This window comes from Periophthalmus magnuspinnatus, chromosome 10 (assembly GCF_009829125.3).
Source record: "Periophthalmus magnuspinnatus isolate fPerMag1 chromosome 10, fPerMag1.2.pri, whole genome shotgun sequence".
Taxonomy (NCBI): Eukaryota; Metazoa; Chordata; class Actinopteri; order Gobiiformes; family Gobiidae; genus Periophthalmus; species Periophthalmus magnuspinnatus.
In genome coordinates, this window is record NC_047135.1 from 23,201,667 (window position 1) to 23,226,878 (window position 25,212).

At 38.1% G+C, this 25,212-nt stretch overlaps 1 protein-coding gene across 1 annotated transcript in view; it reads right to left on the reverse strand.

Moving 5' to 3' along the window:
- si:dkey-237h12.3 (teneurin-3) overlaps nt 1-25,212 on the reverse strand; it is a 191,043-nt gene that overhangs the window by 20,998 nt on the left and 144,833 nt on the right. Inside the window, exons 15-17 of the mRNA XM_055224598.1 lie at nt 21,490-21,739; nt 10,231-10,463; nt 4,138-4,292 (exon numbers count right to left, since the gene is read on the reverse strand). Coding sequence (XP_055080573.1) covers nt 4,138-4,292; nt 10,231-10,463; nt 21,490-21,739 — 638 coding nt within the window. The remainder of the gene's footprint in view (nt 1-4,137; nt 4,293-10,230; nt 10,464-21,489; nt 21,740-25,212) is intronic.

The following is a 25,212-nucleotide window of genomic DNA, read 5'->3' on the forward strand; positions in this document are numbered from 1 at the left end:
CTTGTCTGGAGCTGCCAGCCAACATGGTAGAGAGCCAGATGCCTCCTGATAAGAGGTGGGTGCAAAGGCTTAGAACCCAAGTCATCCAGAGTTTGTCCTCTAAAACCTCAGGAGCCGCAGAGAAAGCCTCAAGATGGCTGTGTCATATAGAAGAGGACCACTAGGACAAGGAAGCTTAGCACCCGTATGGTCACAAGTTGGGTCTGAGTCTCACCATCTCAGCTGGGTCACCTGGAGGAGAGCCCAAGATGATGGAGGACCCAAAAAGATCAGTGAGTCCAGAACATCACTGAAGATCAGATTTATATTTGCCTATGTCTGGAGACAAGGATGGGTTTTGGATACATACAATCATTTTAGAGGAAAAAAACTATTCAGTGTCTAGGCCAGTCAGTCATCTGATTTAATTTGAGAAGTGAACATACAGAATAGAGCGATATTTAAATTTGCATTAATTTTAATACTAAATTTATATTAATAATTTGTCATTGTGAATTTAAAAAATTATACACTTACTTGATTGCTTCAAATTAGTGAAATCACAACCATATTCTCCACCAGCCCAGCTCTAAGCCGTAACAAGATTAAAATGGCGCTCATACAAACATGAATACTCAGTCTCCTAATCTCCGTCAAAGAGCTGTCAGGGTAAGCGTCTGTGACTGACAGCACTTTCCTCACAGCTGTCCGTCACAGTGGCCTAGCCTGGAAAGCAGAACCCCAGCGCATTTACAGTCTCAAGACTCAGTCTATATAAGAGCATTTATGTGTGCATTTTAACAGCAGGAACGCAGCAGGCTCTATCCTCTGAATTGACTGCCATTATATTAACAACTCCAAAACTTCACTCAATTTTTCACTTAACATGCTGAACAGTTGAGCATAAGCCTTATTTGCACCCACCTCTTTAGCAGTTAGCGGTAAATGTCTTTGATATAAAAGTATTATTTCATTGTAACAAAAGCAGCATAAACATACACTAAAATTACAATACAGAATATTTTCAACATCATGCTGGGAAATTCCAAGCAAATGAATGAATGAAAATAAACTGTGCAAATATCTAAGTTCACTATTGTAATTCAACTTTTGATCTAAGACCACGAGGAAAGTCCAGATAACATTTCCACATTTAAAAAAACGCAATACCAGCTAGTCATTTATGTTTGCCATTATTCTTTTTCTATTTTAAATATGTAAATAACTATGTTTTTATAATTAAGATTCTGCATTATGGACAAACTAAAATTGTATATTTGACTCATAAACCTCATAAAAAAGTGATGAGCTGAGCCTGTCCCAGTGCTGAACTCCTGTTGTGAGAAAGCATCTTTCCTTTCCACATTTTTTAGATTCGGTCGTGACTTTTATGCATCAGGTTTGGGGTGCTATTAATATTTAAGCAAAGGGCTGTTGCAAGTGTGTCATGCATTGTAATTCTATAACCTGTCGCCTGGAGGCAACTTTGCACACGGCAAGAAGAATACATTCAAAATATTATTATTTTTTAACTATTAAAAAGTTTCACAGTGATGAAAATCTAGCACTTTTGCCATAGCTAATAACAACTCTAAACAAAATAGTCAAAACAAAGTCCTCAAAGTTATAAACAGGAAAAAACCCATGTATTAAGTTGTTGTGTTAGATGTTTTAGGTTTTAATCTTTGCATTCTGTCAATGGAATGAGATCATTTTTTCTTGGTCAAATGGTCAACTAAATAAGTCAACAAGTAATAATGACAATACTGCTACTACTAATAATAATAGTAATAATTAATATAATATAATAATAATATAACAAATTATTTAGATTGAAAAGAGTAAAGAATAAGGAGTATGGCGTATAAGCAAAGTGTTCTGATGAACAGCAAAAATATGATGTGTTTATCATTATTAAGACCCTTAAAAATGTTTGAAGTGCATAATAAAACTTGACAGTGCTTGAGTCTTCTGAGTTCGAATAACTAATCAGAATTGTATTTGGGGACACCTGAGTCCTCGGTTTTATTCTCATGCACTGATTAGCTGCATGGTTTTCATCAGAGCATGAAAACAAAACCGGGTAACCGGATACACAGGTGTCCCTAAATACATATGCTCCGCCTCATGTACTAAAGGACTTTTAATATAATCAATCGGTGTGCCTTGGGTTTGTACCTTGTCCATTTTTACATTATTTAGTAAAGGCCACATTCTGCTGAGATTTGAACTCAACCCTAGGAGAGCACCTGTACTGTGATTTTAAATCTCACTAATTACAACAAATCTAACTGAACTCAATTATTAATCAAAAGCCTAATGCAGCTGTGACTTGTAGAACCATGCAGCGCAGCTCTCACCATGGCCGCCATAATCAAAATTCACAAGAAGAGACTTTTCTCCAATTTTAAATTTAATTATTGTTGGTTTCTAAGTATAAGGCATGGAATTTAAAACAGGAAATGGGTTCAGGGAACTTTCAAGTGCTTCTCTCTGACCTACTCTCTGAAACTAATTTTAACATAATTTATTAAAGATAGTTATTCTGCATGTCTAATATACACTCAGTTTTATAACATTCAGTGGGTGTTCCGTTGCCATGGCATCTAAAGTCGGGCTGCCTTCTTAACCTAAAACTGCATATGACAGGTTAGACTACACATTTCACTAAAACATAGTTAACATAATTATAATTAAGATTTTAATCTAGCCTATTTTAAGTTTATAATTTTACTTCCTGGTTGGACCTGAGGTAATTCCATAACTGGTACCTAGTAACCATACTGTAAACAAGGGCCAAAGCTCGTCTTATTTACAAAGAATTTACAATTTGTTAATCAATAATAAATCACAACACTTTTACTTTGTTATATGAAGGCTTCAGTTTTAGAATTCATTGCTACTTCCTGTATGTTTGTACTTTTCTGTTCCACTTTTTTTTTCACCCACAAACTACCACCGACCTAATGTAGACTATGATAAATATTTACCATAGGTACAATCCAACCAAACCAAGTAAAAATTACAAAAACATGAAAACCTGTCATATGCACTTTAAATAGTTGAAAGAGCATGAATAAGGTTACATCTAAATTCTAAAGCAGGTTAAAGAGACTGGGAATGCATCACTCCTTTATATAACTCCGTTATAGTCATAATAAAACCGACAGCGGGTGACATTCTTCTGTGATGTCAGTTTTGATGTTTACCAGATGGAAAGGTGCAGAAAAGAGGCAGCAGTTCAAAAGGAGTGGAAAAACCAGGACACTCGTCTTTGAGGCTTCAGTGTATGGATTCACTTAAAAGGGCACGGAACTTTACACAATTCCTCAACAACACACACCTCAAATACGTCCTAAAATGACCTGAATGAATGAGCCTTTATGTTGGCACTAGATATGAACTATAAACCCAGCAAAACACAACTGATGGAACTAACAGCAACATGATTATAGAAATGTTTTCACAACCTCTCATCTATGACATTCACTGCTAAAAAATGGCAAATGGCTACAGTGGCTGCACCCGATTTTTATCCATGTAGTTGATCAAATTTTATTTTGCCCTAGCACAGATATATTGTACAAGCAGCCAAAATGAAACCGTTGTGTGTTGTCTGCTTTCAATCATGAAGTGTTTTATTGTCAGAGAATCAGGAAATGCAATATTAGCATGTTAGTTTTATTTATCTTTACTGTGACGGAAAATCTCTGCCCTTGCATCTGAAAGTTGTGAAAAGCTCTTATAAACTCATCATGGTGAATATTAATTAAAATGCTAGTATGCATTAGGTAAGTAAGGAGTAACTTTGAACATCTGCCAATCATTTGAAATAAACTAGTCCCTTTTTCACGTTTTTAAGAAAGTAAGCTGTTTTCTTTGAATCAAACTTAAATTTATCATGAGTGTGAAACTGCTAATTATTAAAATCAGAGTTCCATCAAACATTTTGTATTGCAACACAGTAGATATCAGGCCTAATCAGACTCAGGCTTTTCACTATTTTCCTTTCTTGTGTCCGGCTAACATATCAGCCATTTATAGTTTGCCGGATTCTTGTATCTGGTATGCAGCTGTGTTCCCTTTCTCCTGTCATGGCTGGATAAATAGGCTTACACACAATGGCACTGCTCTGGCTCCTAACCCTACATAACTCACCTGACTGATGTCCATGCTGTTGTCGCAGGTGAGAGGTCGCGCGGAGGTCAGGTCGTTTGAACCCAGGAAGGTGGAGATGATCCCGTTCTGGTCCACCTTTCGGATGGTGGTGCCATCCACAAAGTAGATGAGGCCATTCTTATCCACTGCGATGCCTGGTGAAAAGATCAAATTTAATGTAACTTATGATGGCTTTCTGGCCTCTCTGCTTGCATGACTCAGTCGACAGAACACGAAGGATACATGTGTCAAGCTTGCCTCCCCATTATTCAGGTCACTGCAAAAAGCACATCAATCAATAATTCAAATGCTGCTTTTCTGGTATTAAATAATTTCTCAACTAGGAGTGGCAAAAGCTGTATTCATACGGCATATATGTGCTTTCAAACCAAGCCTCAGAGGTGCCCGTGTCGAGTTGTTCGCTTGTGTTTTTAGTTTTGTTTTTTTTTCTTCCCCAACAACAATTGCCAACAATCTGCACACAATTTGAGATATGAACAAGCGGCCGAGTGGAAATGACAGCTTCGGACAATTTTGGTTTGAAAGGGGTGAAAGACGGGTGGTTGCCATAGTTACAGTGGGGTCGAAATTGTCTCTGTGATTGAGTGTCAGCGTGGCCGTGGTAGTTGGAAGTCAGACAGTTGAGTCGCTGCAGCTATTTGTCCCAAACTGACAAGGCAGTCAAGACATCACTCAGAAATCTGAGCCAATTCAAACATAATCAGGACTCTTCAAGAATACTTATGATACTGTTCTGCAAATTTGTTTGTGTAAAGAAGAGGTTGTGTTCACTATATTCAAGAATTTATATTTGTCATTTGGGGTGTGAGCAGTTGTTTTATGTGGTTTGTCCCAGAAATTAGAGATATCCAACCATAAACCAGGGCAAAACAGCATTCTGGCAGTTAAAAGGCCCATGCTACCATTGAATTCTGACCTGTCTAATGAGCAAGTCTCTCCTACTTTATGGAACCAGATGCACTGCAGACCAAACAGTGAAGTGTTTGGAAGATTCAATTCAATTCGATTCAATTCAATTTATTTTTGCAAACCCCAAAATCAGATTAACAGATGAACCAACACTCATAGGATAACTGTCCCAGAACATCCTCTCCTTCTCAGCAAGGAAAAACTAAGAAGGGGATAAAAGAGAACCTTAAGGAGAACCACAGTGAAGGAGAGATCCTCTTCTGTGGATGTCCAGGCTACAGATACATCCAGGATTAACACATATCCATCTGCAGATAAAGTTAAAATCTATAGGACCAGAGCCAACTCCAAACTAAGAGGAGCTCAGCCAGGATAAGAGGGGGGCTCAGCCAGGCTAGATGACCCCTGTCATCTAGCCTGGTATTGGGTCATCCAGCCAGGTGAGGGAAGGATCCAAAGAACAGGGACATAGGAGGGACATCTAGGGCCCAGTCATCACCTGGCAGTCAGTGGCCAGGCATCTGAAACAGTTGTACTTCCCAGATGGGAGTGGAGCAGGGAACAACTTGTGAATAGCAATGAACAGACTACAGGTGAACTGAATAGTGAATGTTGTTGACAGGGAAAGTAGGAAGCAACAGAGGATAGTGCTCAAGTTCCCATACTTTCCCGGGAGCTGCTACTAAAGCAGTTTAGGTAAAACTGTGGGTTTTATTTCTGCTACTAAATGGCCTGACCATGAACTAATTAAAAGAGGAAGGTTTTAAGCCTAAGTCTCGCAGGTGTTGGGGTCTAGAACAATGATCTCTGTTTTTTCAGGGTTAAGAAGTAGATAATCAAGTGTCATCCAGGTTTTTATGTCCTTCACACAGGCAGTTCATCTACTCCAGGGGTGTCCAAAATGTTCTCATTAAGGGCCACATATAAAAACACAGACAAAGCTAAGGGCACATTAAATATTTGATATGGGCTTGTTAAAGTCAATTTTGAGAAATGTACAGTAAAAAGTACTGTTTAAAGTAACATGGGCCAATTCATGTGGAAGGTTGAGGGCCAAGAAAAATTGGTCTAAGGGCCACCTTTGGCCACAGTTTGGGCATGCCTGATCTACTCGATCTGATTGGTTTCATTGATAAGTACTGCTGTGCGTCATCAGCCTTAGAGTGGAAATTGATGCCATGTTTTCTGACGATATTACCTAATGGCAGCATATAAATTGTGAATAAGATTGGACCGAGTACAATTTTAGTCACACTTTATATGCTGCACACCCTCGGTTATCTTAGAACACAGAGAGGAGCTCTTGTTTACATTAACAAACTGCTACCTATCCGATAAATAGGATTTAAACCAGCTGAGGGCTGCCCTCTGACACTTATGTCACATTCTAACTTCTGCAGTAGAATGTTGTGGTCATTGTTGTCAAACACTACACTGAGGTCCAACAGAACCAGAATTGAGACCAGTCCATTGTCAGTACCTAATAACAAGCTGTGGTAAGCTCAAAACCCTGATTGAAAAACTTGAAATTAGTTATTAGCCTGTAGGTGGTGACAAAGCTGTTCCCCAACAACTGTCAAGGATATATTGACAAAGGGAAAGGGTCTATAGTTGGCTTAAAGATCAGGTTTAAGAGTTTTTGTTTTTTTTCCAGAAAAAGTTTAATGACTGTGTATTTTGAAGGACTATTCTATTTTCTAATGAGGTATTTATCATATTAAGCATAGGATCTATAATTAGAGGGAGGATTTCTTTGAGGAGTCTGCTTGTAATAGAGACTAACATACACGTTGACGTTTTAGAGGACATGATTGCTGAAGTTATCTATGCTTGGTCGACAGCAGCAAACCTGCTAGTATCACTGGTGAAATTATGTGGAACACTGGTTTTACAGGGTAGGCTTGCTTAGTGCTAATTGTAGGAGCAATTTAATTTAATTTATCTCTAATGGTTGTGATTTTGTTGTTAAAAAGTTGAGGACAGTCATTGCATTGTAGAAGCAGGGACTGAGGGTTTGCCGTGTCACCCTGGCTACAGTGCTAAACAGAAACCTACTGTTGTTTTAGTTTACCTCTATTAAATTTGAATAATATCTGGTCTGGGCCTTCTACAGAGCCTTCTTATAAGTCAATAGGCAGATTTTTCATGCCTTTAGGGATGGCTCAGAGTGGGAGTGACACCATAGCCTCTTTAATTTTCAAACCTTTTGTTTGAGTGAACGCAGTTCTTCGTTGTACCATGGGGCAGGAGGTCTGGGCCTAATGGCCTTCTGTTTTAAAGGAGCTACAATATCAAGAGCAGTTTTCAGGTAGTGCATAGGTCAATCAACATACTGATCACTTGGGGAATCAGCGTTGCAGTTTTATGCAGCTAAAAGCTGGAACAGTCTTCCTATGACAATGTTTAAATCCAGGCTCAAAACAGTTCTGTTTAGCTGTGCATATGACTGAAAGGTTTTTATTCTGCACTCTTCTCTTTTAATGTTAATTTATAATTTGTTTGTATTGTGATTTTAATGTCTTTGTTATTCTGTAAAGAACTCTGAATTGCTTTGTGTACAGATTATGCTATACAAATAAGCTAGCCTTGCTTAGCCACTTGTAGTTTGATTAAAGTGTTTTTCAGCAGGGTCACATAACTTGTCCTTAAATACTGGCTCTGTTTTTTCTTTGAACTTTAAAGGTTTTTTTAATCATAGGTTTGTTTTGTGGGGCAGGATAATCTTTCAGGATAAATTGAAAGGTAATTAGAAAATGGTCTGATAATATCAAATTTTGAGGGAGGACATTTAGGTCACTGATCTCTACGCCATATGTAAGAACAAGGTCCAGTGTGACTTCGAGTTGATTTATTCACATTCTTAGTAAGACTGATGCCATCTATAGGGCACTAAAGGCATTACTAAGGCAATCACTGCTATTGTCAACTTGTGCATTAAAATCTCCAACTATTACAGTCCTTTCCGAAGCCAGCACTAGACTTGATATAATGTCAGAGAACTCAATCAAAAACTCGGAATAGGGACTAGGAGGTCAGTAGATTATTATGGATAAAACAGCTTTTTGGTTTCTCAAGTAATTGACAGTACGAGGCTTTCAAATGAATGAAATGCATTGTTAGTTTTAGGACTAAGAAGTAAACTGGAGTGTGAAATGACTACCACACCACCACCTTGGCCAATGCTACTAGAAAATTCAAGTGAATAGGTGGAGTAGACTCCTTTAGTCTAACATAGTCATCTTCCTGGAGCCACGTTTCAGTTACAGCTAGAAGATCTCTGTTATGTTCACCATGTAATTCATTTACTAAAAGAGATTTAGAGGAAAGAGGCCTAATGTTTAGCAGTGCATATTTTACATGCTTATCCATTTGGTTGACAATTGTACAAGTTTTGTGGTCAGACACCTGCAATAGGATTTTGGAAATGGCTTAATGGTATTTTTTTTGTACGAGGGACAAACACAGTTTCTATGTGCTCGGAGTCTGAACACTTTTATGGCAGTGCGGGCGAGAGCTCAGTGACAGTAACAGAGCAACATCACACTCCGCTGCTCTGCGCCTGGGGCTCATCTCTGGATCGTCACTTATGGGGACGGGGGCTATCGGTCAAGTTCCAAATTAAAAGGGATGTACCAGCCAAAGTCCCCCAGAATGCACTCCGGTTGTCGACAAAGACTACATTGTTTTGAGGGCACCAACTAGACAACCAGCAATTAAAAGCTAAAAAACTACTGTACATTTCAGAATTGGTGTGATTGGGAAGTGGACCTGGTTTAAGGAAGTAACCAAGTACCAATTACGTGAAAAGAAGTTTCAGAAGTAATTGATTAATCTGTGAATTGACCACAGCAAAGGAGACAGCTAGGAAAACAACGCAAACAGAGTACACTCACTGGTAAGCAAATCAGAGTCCTGCTTTTGGCTGATCAAATGATTATTTGAACCATTTGTCTCTCAAATACGGAAGACAGTATTTGAGTATACTACTACTACTTGAGCATTATTCAGGATAAAATATTGAACTTTTATAACATTTGATTTACAGAGTTTAGTGCATTGCTTTTGTTGATGTTTTTCAGTCCTCTGTGTAATTCTTTTTTAGCTCCCATGTTTATTTTGACATGAACTGCGAAGAGACAGCATATAGTTCTAAATTATATCCCTTTGTAAAGCATAGGGAATGTATGTAGGCAATTTTAATTAAACTATGGGCACTTTAATATATTGTAATGCAATGAATGCAATCTATATGAGAGAATTATGAAGTAGCGTAAACCAAAAGTACAGATAAACAGAGGACGGATGTGATCTCCAGCCTTAGAGAATTTACTTCGTCTGAGTCAGCTCTGGCTCCACTCTTATCACTCAAGTAGGATTTCATTTTTCAATGAAGACTTTAAAAGCCTCTATAGAAGGTGAGTGGTTTGGTTTGACCTGTGGCTAGGTCCGCACAAGATTGCTTTCTGCTAAAACATTGACGAGCCGAGGGAGCCTGCGGTGAATCCTTGGAGCTGGCTATTTGACAGTCTGAGAATCTCTGACAGATGAAAAGTGTCACATTTGAGCAGAGTTCACCAAATGTCTGTAAGGAGGGAAAAATGGAGCCATCTGCTGTTTCTTCTCTGGTCTGCGCTTCCACCCACTCCATCATTAGAGTCTCTCCCTCAGATTGCCTTCACTCAAGCCTTTATCACCATCTGAAGCTCAGCTAGTGCAGTTGGCATTCACACTGGCCAACAACTAGTGCAAAACAATTCATAGTAGTCTTTTTCATCCCCAGACTTTGTGGGCAAGTGAGCAGTCCAACCACACAGGCCCATATGTCTGCAGGCAGGTTGTAGAGCGCTTGTATCTCAGTGTGACGTCTGGCCACATTCTGAAAAGCAGTCTGAAGAAGCTTGACATATTTAACAACACTTTTAATTGATTGTCCAGATCGGATCTGAATGCAGAACATCTTCCATAGCAGCTGGCTTTTTGGCTGTAATTACAGAGCTGCACAGGCACACTCCTACCCTTGACCCTCAGCCCAAATGTATCACACGTATTCATTAGTGAGCCTATTGTCCCCATAAATCTGTCTCTCCTCTGCCTGCCACTCATATCAGGACAACCCCTGCCTGTACCGCCCCCTCACTACAGTAGGACATCTTCATAAAGTACCTTTGGGGCCGGTGAGGGGGGCCTCCGGAGCCTTGCCGCCGTCCCCGCAGTGGTTCTCGTCGAAGGGCAGGCAGTGCTCTCCGGTGCCGGCCACAACCTCAGCGTTCGACTGGATGTCCTTGGTGATGCTCAGGGTCTTGGGCTTGTAGATCCGGCGGGAGTTGGTGTCGGACACGTACAGCTGGCCGCTCACCGGGTCAGTGGCCAGGTAGTACCGGTGGGCCGGGTTGTTACTGCAGTCAGTACAAAGAACAGGTTATACTTATGGCAGTGTTATTCATACAGTATTTCTAAGCCATGAATATGAACCAAGTCCAAACCAGGTTGATTTACACTCGCCACATTTTCACATTTTGAAAATTTTAGTTTTGCTTTTTTTCAACGGGCTGCTGCTCCCACTCAAACCTGTCCCATAGGAAGTCAATGCTATAGAATGATTCACAAGAAGTCAAGAACCTAACAACCTAGAAAGAAAATTGGTGGAATAACTTTAATATGTTGGTTGTGCTGATGCCTAATGGGGTTTGTTGCATATAAGGGGCATCAAGCCTTAAAGGGTTAAAAATCATTCATCTCAGTAAATACTAGGGGTTAGGGTTAGAAGCAAGGGTATTAATTAGTTTAAGTTATTTCTAAGTCTGAGGAATTTATAATAATATTTGTACATGATACATTAAGTCTTTCTTCAGGCTTTATTAAGGCTAATTAAGGTGTAGTTGTTATGAAAAATATCCATGTCTGTATATATGTAAGCTATTAATTGAGTAGTAATTGCTGAGTAATTTTATTTTGAAGTAACAGTGCCATTCACTGTTCATTTTTGTCTTACAACACATTTTAAATATTGACAGTTTTTATGTCTCTAATTTCGAGACAAAAAAAAAAGTCACATATTATGTAAGGTTCTGTTATATACTAATAACTTCACCCTGCTCTCTTTCCTTATCTGTAAATAATTGGAGCTGTCTTATTAACACTTGTGGCTAATTGCAGTCATTAAAGTGTAATTTTCTAAAACAACCTTAAATTATTAACAGACTCTTGTTTCTCAGAGCACAGCCCAGTTAAATATACAGCCTAAACCTTATTATGGGCTTAAGAAGAGCATGCAGATGGAGTCTATTTATACTTATGAGTGAGAAACTGAGGCTTTTGTGTATAGCTGCAAACAAAAACCTTTAAGAAGAGTGTGGAAAAGAACATTGCATCAGTAAACACAGGACGCTGTTAATGAATGAATATCGCCGCAAGGTTACAATGACTAATAGAGGGGGATTGTCGACACAGTTCATTGGATTTCTGTTAGCCTAATATTAATCCTAACTACTGGCATTAGCGCTCCCACAAATTGTTACAATACAGTCTAATAAACTGTTACCAGTGGTGACCCATCAGTTATTGGAGTTTTTTCATATTGTTTTGGTTAATGCATCTGAAAGATTTCTTCTTTCTTATGCCACAAATTTGGTTTATTATGTCTTATCCTGGCCTCATTAGCTTATCTGTTTTAGTGTGGTTGGTTATAACTTGGTATGGAGCCTCAACAGTCCCAACCACTACAGAGCCAACTGTGGCTTAGGAAGTAAATTTCCCATTTACGTTCCAGGGTTTTCAATATTTAAAATTGAAAAGTTTGAAAGTTTAAAGGCAGAGATTACAGAGGTCAGAGTTTAACCAGCTATGTGGTTAGACGGTTGGTTTCAGTCCAAAAAACACACTTTCAACTTCAAATTTGGCAAAATGTTTCAAAAGTTTCAGAAACTTATAATAAATAAAATTGCCTTGTGGTGTGTAGTTACCACAGACTGGATTAGTCCCAAACAAGCTTTCAAACTTTTTTTTTCACTTTTTTTTTTCAGAAAGTCTATGGGAATAATGAATGGAAAATGTATTTCTGGAACCAAGTGGTGTGTTGTCACTTTTGAGATCCATAGTCTACATGGGCTAGCCTATAGAACTTAGAATGGAAATGTTGCCATGGAAATTCTCCATGTTTCTGGCAGTTGCTCAAAACTGACACAGAAAATTCTGATGACAATGCCATCACAATACCGTGCTTTACAGACCTATCAATCAAACAGTCCTACTAACTACATGGTGGCACAAGAACCTTTTTCTGACATCGCCTAACCAATGAAATATCCTCATATTCAAGTTTCAGAGTTATTAAAATGTAACTGTTTGCCTTTTTATATGCTGGTGTGATGTTAACATTTTCAACTAAAGCTAGCAAAGCATGTGCATAGTAAGAAATGTCACAGCAAGTGGTATAATATGTGTACGTCTTTTATAGATTAAATGAGGGATATGCTAATGGATCAGTTATGAGAAATAACTGAAATTTCCCAAAATGTAAATCAAGCTGGGACATTCTTAAACTACTTTATATGTTAATTCATAGTCTTTAACTTTGAGTGAAAAAATTCTCAGAAGAGAAAAATGGCTTTCTTTCAATCCCCCTCATAAACATGGCTGCTTAGCTTGCACTCTCAGTCAACAATGATCACCTGTAAGTGGATAATGTGCTGGCAAAATAAATGTAGCAATGAAATGTCTTCATAAAATGATAAAGAAGAAGCCATAAACTTGATGGCCAATATGAATTCATAATAGAAGGCATTTGTTTAGTTGCACTAAAGTATTAAAGCAACCTGTAGAGGCTGAGCATGACACCTGTTTGTTATTCAGTCCTGTGTAAAAGTTTAGAGGCTGCTATAACATTGTTATGTTACAATTCACCTGGATGACTTGGATATGCATCTTTGTTTGTTGTTTTTATTTTTGTGGTTAGATTTAAATTTTTATAGCAATTTTATTGGACACTAATACTTTTTTGGCCCATTTGAAAAATGATAACTTCTCATTTCCCCTTCACATTACTATGTTTCACATTTGAACAATGTTCCAAACAGTTTGAAAACGCAAATGTCCTATTTACTTGCATTTTCTATTTGAACTTACAATAATTTATATTCATGGGTTTCAGGCAAAGGATTCTTTCCTGATTTGAAGAATTTGCAAATAACTTCTGAATATGGAAATGTCCTCAAAAAATGTCAACCCGGGAAGGAATCATTTGCTTGAAACCCATTAAGTTCTGGATATAAGTTTAGGTTAGGTTAAAGACACTGCACCAGATTTGTACTGTCTTAAAAATATGAAAAACTGTATAAACTGTATAGTTCATTTTAAAGTTTGTAGTGGTCCAAAGTTAAAACATTCCAGGCATCCTAATTATAAACCGTGATTTTTTCACAAGTTTCAGAGACCGGAGTTCTCTTGTCACAGTAAAGCTAACGACAACCAGCATCTTAACAGCACTTAACTTCCTGAAGATAAAACGTTTTTATAATTAGATGCAGGCAGCAAACATTGGTCTCATTTTGACCCTACTACTTTCACAGTGTATATGGAGTAAGACAAATTATGCTCAAATACACAAACAAAAATTGGGTACGTAGTTGGAGGATTAGCCTCGCACTCAACTTTCAATTTGATGAAGGAAATCAGAGAAGTCCACTTAGGGCACTGTTTCACTACTGGAACTACTGGCAAACTAAATGGTATGAGTGCTGACTACATGAAATCACGTCAGAGGGCTAAACATGCTAGGGGCAGATTAGCATGCGGCCGCTTTGATCAGGACACATCAATAGAATTTCCCATGCTGTTTATTTTTCACTTGGATGTACCCCGGTGTGACCCACGAGCAGGTGTTGGCGCAGGTGTCCGCTCCATCTATACATTAAACCATTACAGAAGATCACAGCCGGCATCCGCTCACAGACGCTTACTGCCAGCTGATCCAGACAGCGGCAGCCATTATGGGGCATACCATCTGGGGAGATTAGCATACAGCTTTGTACAATAGATGCGTCTGGCTGTGTCACTTAAAACTGATAGGAATAAATACATGTCCTGGAGGCAAAGTTCAAGTAATGTGGATTATATTTTCTCATTCCTGTCACTTGTCTCCAACTATCAACCAATTGTAGAAGGGCTGGATGATTAGATTAGCGATTTTTTTGTTGTAATAACTGGATTATATTCAAGTTCACATTTTAAATTGTCCAGAAGAATTGACAGAAAGACTAAGTATGTAAATATCAACTTACATATTAATACAAGGACGTGTTTGTACAGATAGTTTTTATGTAGAATAAAACATTATAATGTTTAAATTGCTGCCTTTGTGATTTGCTAATTGTGTCCATTTAATTTGTGGTTTAAATTATATTATGTTTAATCTATCTTTAACCATAAATTTGCTGCCAGCTCAACCTATGACCTCTCAAGCTTACTTATCGCATCTGTACTTGCCAGGATCTATGCATTACTACTTTTGTGGAATCATTTTGTGGAATATCTTTCTATATTGACAAAATTCTTTTAAAGGACACATACTATGCAAAACTGACTTTTTTAAATCATAAAGTCACTATTGTAATATTGATTTTTTTTTTTTTTTTTTTAGCTTTTAACCATGTTATAACATTCCCTCATTGAAAATATGTAGTATTCAGCTTCATTCTCACTCATTTCATTAATTCTGCTTAAGAAGTCCTCTTAAGTTGCTCTGAGCTTGTTTCAGTTTTCCTCAGATTGTGACGTCAAAGGTAGAAGTGCCTGTGAGTTCTCCAGTCCATACATCATCAATAGAGTCATTATTAGCATTTCTGCCATCAAATCATGTTCATTACCAATGCATTGTTGAATTAGAATGCTGGTCATGCTTAAATAGCTAGCGTTTTGTCTATGGTTAATTCCCACTGTTGTTTAACATAGCTTATGCCAAATTGAAAAGTGTAGCACTCTGAACTGAGTCCTAAACATCAATCTGGGATGATTCTTGCTGAAAGTGATCAGAAAACGCAGAATGTCATGACGAATATTTGAATCTGATTGGACGAAATGTCACAACAGCCGAAAAATCTAACTTTGGTTAAACACAGTTGTGAAAAAAGCACAGACATCTTCCCTGTCCACAAATGTACAAAGCACTTACCTTCTGCACATTTTTCACAAATATAACAGTCTGTCTTTTGCTAATATAGGCTGTACATCTGTCAGAATTGCCATGTTTGTTTTGGTTCACTTTAACACTTGGCCTTTGGCATTCGGACAAAGCTCAATGCTGCTCTGTGATTGCTCTGCTCACCTGATTAAGTGGGAGCACGGGTTCTCTGGGTTCTGTCCTCAGAACTTGTCTTCAAGGAAGATCAAGGTAATGATTTCTTTATTAGAGTATGTTAGAGTACTTTTTGTATAAAAATGTACTCTAGAATCACAGTTTGAATGGTTGTCTGTGGTACTATGGAACTCCTCTTGAACTGCACGAAACACAACTTGATAGTAGACGACCTGCTTGTTCTTGCTGCCTGACCTCATTCACAGTTTGTCTCCCGCAGTGATGCAGGTGTGACAATATATCAACTACAACAGCTCTTTATGGCTCCGCAGTTGATAATTGAATCATCAGTTACTTAATATTCTGCATTAAATGCCGCCCCGTGTACCCCACTGATTTAGTGTCTCCTCGATTGTCAGTTTATCTTTGCCTGATCTAATGGTGCCTTATTCATGAATACAGAACAACTGAGTAAGCACCTGAGGGACAGCACATCTGCCAAGCGTCATAATGGAGATGTGATTATGTTCTCCACAATGGCCCTGTACGCTGTGCTGTTTTACTGGACTGGATTACAGCAGAGGCGATGCACAATTTAGTTTACCCATTTTAGCTTTAGATATCATATTAAAATAGGGAGGTCTGAATAATACATTGTATAATTTTAACATAGCAATGTGAATGCACAGCATCAACCTACCTATTTTTGCTTGTGGAACTGTATGTAAGATTTTGATCTTAAATTCCATAAACTTGACCTAATTATGTCCTTAGATAAGAGGTAAACAGGTTCAAATTGAAAATAGCTTTTACTGATAACAATTGTAATGCTGATTTATTCATTATTACAAAAACAATGGACATGAAGGCCAAGTTGTTTATGCTATTTTTTGTGTGATTTGGATAATCATCCAATCAGAATGCAGGATGAGGGTTGCCAGTTTCAAAGTTGAAATCCAGTTGGTTTAAACCTGAAAGGACGCTCGCTGATCTGAATTCCTGCCACCTAAGCCCCCGCACCTGCAGCCAATCATTAATCAGTGCCTATGCTGCTGCACTCTATGCCGTATATATACTGAGAATGAGAAAAGCTTGAATGTGTCCTGTCCTCTATGTGCAGGTTTAGGTGCTGGCTAAGATTGTAGTACCGTTTTTAAAATGCTGGCAAGAGAGCAGGCTATATGCAGTCCCTCTGAAGGGATGGTGAAATCAAAGCCTTTATAATGCATATAGAAAAAAGCACCTATGCATTGTTAGTTTTTATTTTCATCAACTAAATATGAACTTGTTTGGTGGTGTGGTGCTATTGGTGGTCTATTTTCAAAATGTTTAAAGGCCCTATATGATGCAAAATTGACTCTTGTGAGCTTTAAACCATGTTATAATGTTGTTACCTCCTCAAAAACATTTAGTTTCATTCACACATGTTTGAGTAATCCTTTATTATTAATCTGTCTACATCTCTAAAGGACAAAATGCTGTTTCAACTTGTGATGTCATGAAGTTCCCATTTACCTTTTGTTCAGTAGTGACTGGCAAGTCCAGGAGTGAAATCATCCAAATGATTCTAGTGAAGGTGTATGGAGTTTAAAACCACATGACATCACAAGGTGAAACAGAGTGTTTTCTATTTGAGAGAACAACTAAACATGTGCAGTGTGTGTGTTGTGTGTTAAACATGTGAATGAAACAAAACACAAAATTATATTATAACATAGTATCATAAAATACCATAATATGTGCCCTTTATGTTTATTACAAACAACACCTCAAATATTTAGAACAGGTATTTTTTATCTCTAAGCTGCCCCAGTCTCTGTGTGCCAGTGTGTCATTCACAGTTTGGACAACATCAGAAATGGAAGAGGAAGGAAGTATAATAAGTGGCTGATAAAACATGCAACAAATTATAGTATGAATTGTAATTTATTAAATCAACGACAGCTCTCCAACAGTTCCTGGGCCTTGCTATAAATTTTGAAAATACTGACATGGGTGTGACGTCACCCATAGTGTTCAGCTCCGTTCAAATGAACCTCATCGAGGCTAGCAGTTACAGGCATGAATTTGGAGCCGAGTTCCATATTTGGAATTACGATCACAAGTATCATAGCAACCAAAAAGCCAATAAGAGCGAGCCTGTTAAAGGTAGCGCTCCTTCCCGCCCACACCACTGGTTTAGCAGGAAGTGGGCACTTAGCAACACTGTCAATCAAAATGCTAGAGGGAGTGACTTCGGGGAAAGATGCCGCCTGATTTGTCCGTTATTAATATTCATATCTTGATTTACAGAGACAATAATGACATAAAAATACCAGGATCATGTAGAGTGGGTTAATATGAACATTTTAAGAGCAAAATGATGAGCCTGACAGCAGCAGTCAGAGAGAGAGGTGACAGTGTTTCAACAGAAGTGAACTGGGAGTCAGAGTCAATGGAGATGGAAGTGCGCTGATGCTCACTTCTTATTTGGAATACAGCAGCTAGCAGGTTAGCTATGTCCATTTATATATACATTCTATGGATATGCATATCTACAACATTACTGATGATATGTATGACACAAAAAAAGGAAAAAAGGCATGCACTGATCATAAAAGACCTACCTGTGTCTAAAATCTTTATTTCTATGGAGAGGAGCAGGAGGGAAAGAGAAAGGGAAAATTAGTTAGAAGCAGAAAACCATAACATCGACTTTCCATTCATATTTTGTTTGTGTGGCGTTATGTTGTCATAATCTGTCCTGTTTATTCCCATCAGAAAAGCATGTAAAATAAACAACGCCCGGGTCAAAGCAGCTCTCAAACAATCACTGCTCGCCTGCCCAGAGTCCAGACATCAGAATGGAGAAGTGACAGCACAGTATCCCCTTGAAGGCACATGCACAGATAGACAGAGCAGAGGAGAGAAGGGGAGGAGGACAGGGAGGCTGTGGCTGTGACCGGACTGCCCACACCACAGGGAACACTATACCAGCTCACATCTCCATGCCGCCTCCCTGTTTGACCGCTCCTATTGAAATATTGATTCAGACACTTGTAGCACTGGCCACCAAAGACCAGACCATGTGAACAGATATGCCCATGACAAATGTGGCCATATGTCATGTATATCATATGAAGTTTTGAGCATATGTTGTTTCCAAGCTATGAAAAGCTTTGATTTACTTTTAAGTACTCAAAATGGCATCTATATACAGGATGCTAAAACCCATGTTGTGATATTTACTATATTGATTTCTCGTACAATAACTGAAACGTGGAACAACATTTCTGAGGCTTAGTGTGTAACCCATCTAGCTTTGTGGTTTACTAAAGCCACAGTATGTAACCTTTTTGCCAAAAAATAGACTAAAACATTTTTTTTTTTCATTTTGTGTTAACTGCACTGAAAAACATACGCCCTTACTTCTTATCTTATCTTCTTACTTATCTCTCCATGGATAAAGTATGGTTATAACTTTATATTTCCATGGACTCATGCAGGTGACATACCAAAGTTCCAGAAAGCTCTTTAACATTTGAGCTGTAGTTTCATATAATTAAGATCTAAGCCTCATTAAAGATACTAACAAACTACTAGAGTAATTCATTATGTAGTTTATTTCCTTTTTATGATAATGTTAATTTAAAAACAGGTTTACTGAATTATCCTGCTTTTTGGTAAATATGGTATAAATTAGTTTCAGTATGATCAATTGTCATGATATTTATATAATATATTGCACTAAAATGTGTTATCATAATAAGCCTCCATTAGACAAGAACAAAATACAGTTTATTTTGTTTGTGTCAATGGAAGTTTGTATGAATGAGCATAGAGAGGGTAAAAGGGGCAAAGTGAAAAGTGCTGAACTCTGTGTACAGCAACATCACTAATGGTTACATTTACGCAGCCATTTCTACCTCCTCGTTGAGCACACAAAGAGGTGTTACATCAAAAAACCACTCACCCATTCACACACATTCATACATCAGTGTAGGCTGGCAAAACTGGTGGTAACAGAGTTTGAAACGGCAGCTGTCGGGTCAGTGGGCGAATACTCTACAAACTAAGTCACTGCCATCCAATGCCATTGCCTACCAAGGGCAAAGACTATTTTTTTGGCAGTAACTTTTAGGTTCTATAATAAAACATTTTTATTCCACATTACATTATTAAATTATCATAATGTCAAATGTTTATATGATTGGCCATCCATTGACAAATGGATATTTTGTCCTCAGGAAGATTTTCTGGGTATACTTTTTCACTAAACCAGGACAGGGTAGAGAATTATGGCTACCCTATTTAAGAGCAAAGGAAATAAATATCCTCCATTTTACCACCTAAGCAAAACACATGTAGAGCAAAGTGAGATGGACTTCTTCCACTTGTGCTAGTTTAAATCTGTTTGCATATGTGCATACATCGTTGCAGACTATATTTAAGGTAGCTGACAGTAACTCTCACGGTGCTGGTTTGTTTTGTTCTTGTGTAATTGCAATAAAAGAGCTGCGGGGAAACAAGTCCCCCTTAAAGCATTATTTAGCAAGTACACTTCACTGCTACACTCATATCTCTAGTGCTACTTTACAACATTTCTGCTTTCACACAAATTCTTTGTAAATTAGACTAGATTATTAATAGAGTACAGCAAATTAAAGGTGCACAGATTTTTTGCTTAGTCTGGAATGTTCTACAATATGGAATTAATCTCTCTTGGTGAAACCACAGGGCCAAGTCATTTTTTAGTTATTCAAAATTGAATAAATGCAAGATGGATACGTTTAACACACTGCAAGTTAGATAATAGTGCTCCTTTAAGTTATATATATATTTCATATATACTGTGATATTCAACAATTAAGGGTTTTTGTTTAAATACTAGACCCAAAGACCCAAATAACTTCTTTTCTTCAGACTAACACTTTATGTTAAATATATCTCTTAATATAAAAAAAGAAATGTGGCATTTTATTTATTATTTCAAAAGTAAGTAGCTATAAGTCCTTTTTTCGGAGCTAGTGTGTGCATCTGTATTTGACTCTGACCTGATGTACACACAGTCAACATCTGCCACTCTACAAAGAGCCAAGCGGCCTAAACGGAGCCATTCTGAGAGGTGCCAGTTTGGCACGAGGGCATAAATCATCCCAATTACAGCTGAAGACAGGATGTCTGTCCTCATTATGGAGACCGAGAGGAAAAAGATTTCACATTTCAATGGCTCGAGGACACACTGATGTCACTACACGCCTCAACACTCAAACATTTTACTTTCCTCATCACTCAAAGTTTGAATAATTACATTTAGATTATCAATGCATTTTTATTACTCTCCATAAAGTGAAAGTAATAAGATTAAAGTTGTGTACCTGAGAACATCAGTCACCCGTATTATGTGTCCAAGTTTAGTCCTGGTTTTAGTCCCTATCTTCCTGTGAAAGTATGCAAGTGTCCATAATGTTTTAGTGGAAGAGGCAGTCAAAGTTATTTTCTCAGACAATAATTAAGGGTCCAGTGGGGGATACATGTTTCTGTCTTATTTCCAATCAAGTCAAAAATGCTTAGTTTAATTTTATCCATATCAAATCTTATGTACCTCTGCCCTTTTCTCTGATATTGACATGCTTTCATTTGCTTTTTAGAAGTGGTCTAAGCCAGTATCTATCAAACAATTTCTTATCACAATAACACATATTGAAGTGTGATATACAGAAAATAGCACTATATCAACACCACTTAACGCCACACAATAATCTTGAACACTGATAATCCCAATAAACCTTTTTTAAATGCTCAGTATTGTTAAAAGGCATGAGCTGCAACACATAAAAGGAGAATGAAACGATCCTAACCGTCTTTTCTATTTCTTATTCCTTCTATCTTACAAGTGTATGAGCGGATTCAAAATCTGAGAGCCGATTGTCCTCTCAGAAGCCCACTGGCCTTTAGATCTCGCTTTGTATATCTACACCACATTCTGAGGTTGCAGTCCTTGCTAGTGAATTACGGTAGCACAAAAGTTTTGCAAAGAAAATGTACATACACTAAAACAGAGCCCTAAGTAATTATCGTGGGAGACCTAATGTCACAGCTATATATATATATTACCTTAAACTAGCACATATTCTTGTCCTCCTCTGTACCTGAGCTCCATGATGCTGGTCACGTTGCCGGACGGGTATATGCGCCGGATGTAGTTGAAGTCTCCCACATAGAGGCTGCCGTCAATGCCCCAGGCCAGAGCCACAGGGGCCAGCAGCTTGTTGCCCAGAGCCTGGCCGTTACAGCTGGGGCATGAGATGCTCCGGCGACGCCCATTCCCCATCACCGTTGAGATGACCGGCGGCTGTAGAGAGATGAACTGGTTCTCCCCACTGCCTTTGTACAGAATACCTGCCACACAAACAAAATGTATAATGTTGAGGACAACAAATACTACGCCTTGGGTTGGATTTCACGTGTATGGAGCTTGTATGGGTGCTTTTCAAAAGCAGACTTATTATGCAAAATTGACTTTTCAGAGATTTTAACCATGTAATAGTTGTTTCCACTCACCATTTACTCACCTGCAGTTGTATTCGGAGTGTTTCGTGCATGTTTGAGCAATCTTTAATCATTTACTTTCAAGACGCCATTTTACTGATCAACACATGTTCTAACTGCCCCTGGCATACGCCCACTTCCCACCTGTATTTACTTTGTTCTCCAAATTTCAATTTTATTTTCCTAATCTGTGAAACACATATGATTTGGCAGCACTGATTAGTCATTGTGGTACAAATCTGCAGCTCGCTAGCATGAAGTGCAGCTATCTATCAGAGGTGCGGAGAGCTTTGTTGTGATGACGTTTACAGTGATGTCAGGTTCCACTGGGCACTGCAGTTTTAAGTTAATTTGTGAAGTATCCTAAAAAGGAACATGAATTTATTGACCTTGCTATAGAGTTTCCTATCTTAATATTGGAATCAGCATTATGAGTATATATATATATATATATATATATATATATATATATATATATATATATATATATATATATATAATAAATAAAATTTATAAAAGCCATTATGGATTCAACAGGTGGATTTCTTGACGAACCACCCACATTCTTCAGAACAGAATTACATTAACATTTCTGTTCAGTTGTAATTGAGTATAGCTATAATTAAAATAACGATTAAAGTGATTTATTAAATGACCAGGCATAGTTTAGATCCTTGGTTTCCTTTAAGGTTAACCAGCTGTGTACTCGTGACCAACATCCTGAAGAAGGGATGCCTACTGCATTAAAAGTTACAAGGACATTACAATCAGCCTTCACCCACACATAAAAACAAAAAAACAAAAAACAAAAACAGTACAAAGATTTAACTAAAATACACCAATGACATGTCAAATAATTCCAATAACAAGATGTCACAAAAATACATCCCCTATAGTGCAGTGACTTTGGAACTTTGACAGCAAGGTGTAGGAAAATCTGTCAACAAAATCAGAATGAACACATACAAAATCATCAATTGTCATGATTTTATCAGTTATCAATCTTCACATTTTAACAGCAGTGACTTGTACATCTCAACATTTGTGGATTTAACTATGCGATGATCGACAGCTGTAATTTACAAGTCAGCAGGGGCACTGACAAGTTTAAAACACTGCTCAAATTTAATTTAATATAAAGTTTTATATTACATAGCCAAGGGAAAAAGGACCTATTGGGTAAATGAGCATTATCAATTCACCAGCATCTGTTCACACAACTTTTTTTTTACTACAAATGTATGTACAAATACATTTTATTGTTTTGTAATGTAATTTTTTTTAATCTTATTCACAGAAAAACAATTTGTGATCGTCCAGGTTTGATCCTGCTTTGATCCTGGTTTAGTCCTGATATAGATTTAGCATTAGCCATTAGCCCTGGCCTAGTCCAGATTTAGTTACGGGTTTAGTCCCAGTTTTATTGTGTGTGTCCAAGTGGGTGTGTGTGTGTGTGTGAGAGAGAGAGAACTGAATCCTATTATTAAAACATAAATTACAAATCTAACTTTAATCGCAATGCTTGTTTTATTGACACCATTTTGTCCTTGGAGCAGGCAGTGCTGATAGCGTTACATTGTATGCTAGGGCGAGACCCAAACTGGCTACCCTCTGGTTCATGCTTAACCTGCCAGACTAATTTCATATTCTATAACAATCTTACTATTTAAAGCCTATTTGCGTCAGAACCTGGGAGGGGCCCATGCATTCCACCACACTTCTAATAAGATGCGTACAAAACAAATCTGGTGAGTCACTGCAGATAAGGATTGTGCGCAGTGCAGGATTTTGGGGGTTACTCTGTTCAAAGGGGGGGACATCAAAGAGGCCCGTGCACGCTGCCAGCTCTTCATTATTCACACACACACTCATACACACACAATTCACTCTGCTCTGCTCTAATTAGACAGTCTATGACACCACAACACCACACAGGCCCCATGATGTCCCCAAGCTCAGGGTATGATGTACTCCAATAAACTGTGCACTGGTGCTTCTAAGCAGGATTCAAAATGGAATGCCTTGGGTAGGGTTCATAGACTGTATAATAAAAGTGGACTAAGGGAGTGTGACATCACGCATAGTGTTCGGCTGCAACCAAATGAAGCTCATCGAAGCTAGCAGTTATAACAGCTAATCTGCAACCAGGGACCTTGTTTGCCAATCCGAAGCCAAAGAGCCAATCAGGAGTGGGGCTGTTGAAAGTACTTGACCCCTCCCGCCCACAACACTGCTTTGAAACTTTTTTTAAACCTCAGAAGCACAAGAATTTAGTGTTTCAATTGTTAATCCTGTAGAATCTGTTTCTCAGATTTCTTCTTTAGTTGTCAGCAGCCATGTTTATTTTGACACAAACTGACCATGCGTTTCTCTGATTGGTTAATCAGCCTGCCGATAATGTCTATCTGAAATTGGAAACACCCATACGTCTTTGTAAAGTATTGTCAAAGCATCATTTTGACTGCCCAGGCAAAAAATACATGTGAAATACTGAACAACGGTAGACATGTTCTTGAGTAAATCAATATAAGTAGCGAGTAACTCCACATGTAGCGTGTGTGTAATGGGCTGTGCTTCCAGGCCTGTCCCTCGCATTGATCTAATTGACGGAAGGGCAAATTCAAAGCTGACACTCAACAGTACAATCTGACCAATCCTCCTTTTGTAACACACGCCATTAATACACGAGGCCCTAACAAAGACAAATAGTTCCGAGCGGGGCACGTGCTGCCATCAAACACCTGACCTTGGGACTGTAATTGAGCTGTGATCCATGTGTCTGCTCATTGGATCAAACGTGCGGTGATGAAGCAGTCACTGGAGAATGGAGCGAGGGAGGGAGGTGGGACTCCGGTACAGGCAGGAAAAGTGAAAGAATATATCTAATACAGGGGGAAGATAAGAGGGGTTAAAGTGCATATGACAGAACAACAACTATTTTACTAAAACATAGTTGACATGATTATATTTAAAATGTTACTAAATATTCTCCATAGTTTTCCCTCATTTTAGTATTTTTGTGAAGTGTATAATTTTCTTCCTGGTTGGGCATGGGCATGAGATATGACATATGTATGGGTAATTACATAACTGTTACCCAGTAACCATAATGTAAACAGGGGTCAAAACCTGTTTAACAGCACAATATTTATGAGTAGATTAAAATAAACAATAACACTTGTACCTTGGTCGTAAACTGCCCCTGCATTTTGGGTGTAATTTTCTGTGTTTATGACATATGTTGAGCTATTCTATTTTAGAACACAGCACCACATGTTTTTTGTACTTTTTCTAAACTTTTTTTTCCACACACTGCATGTAAA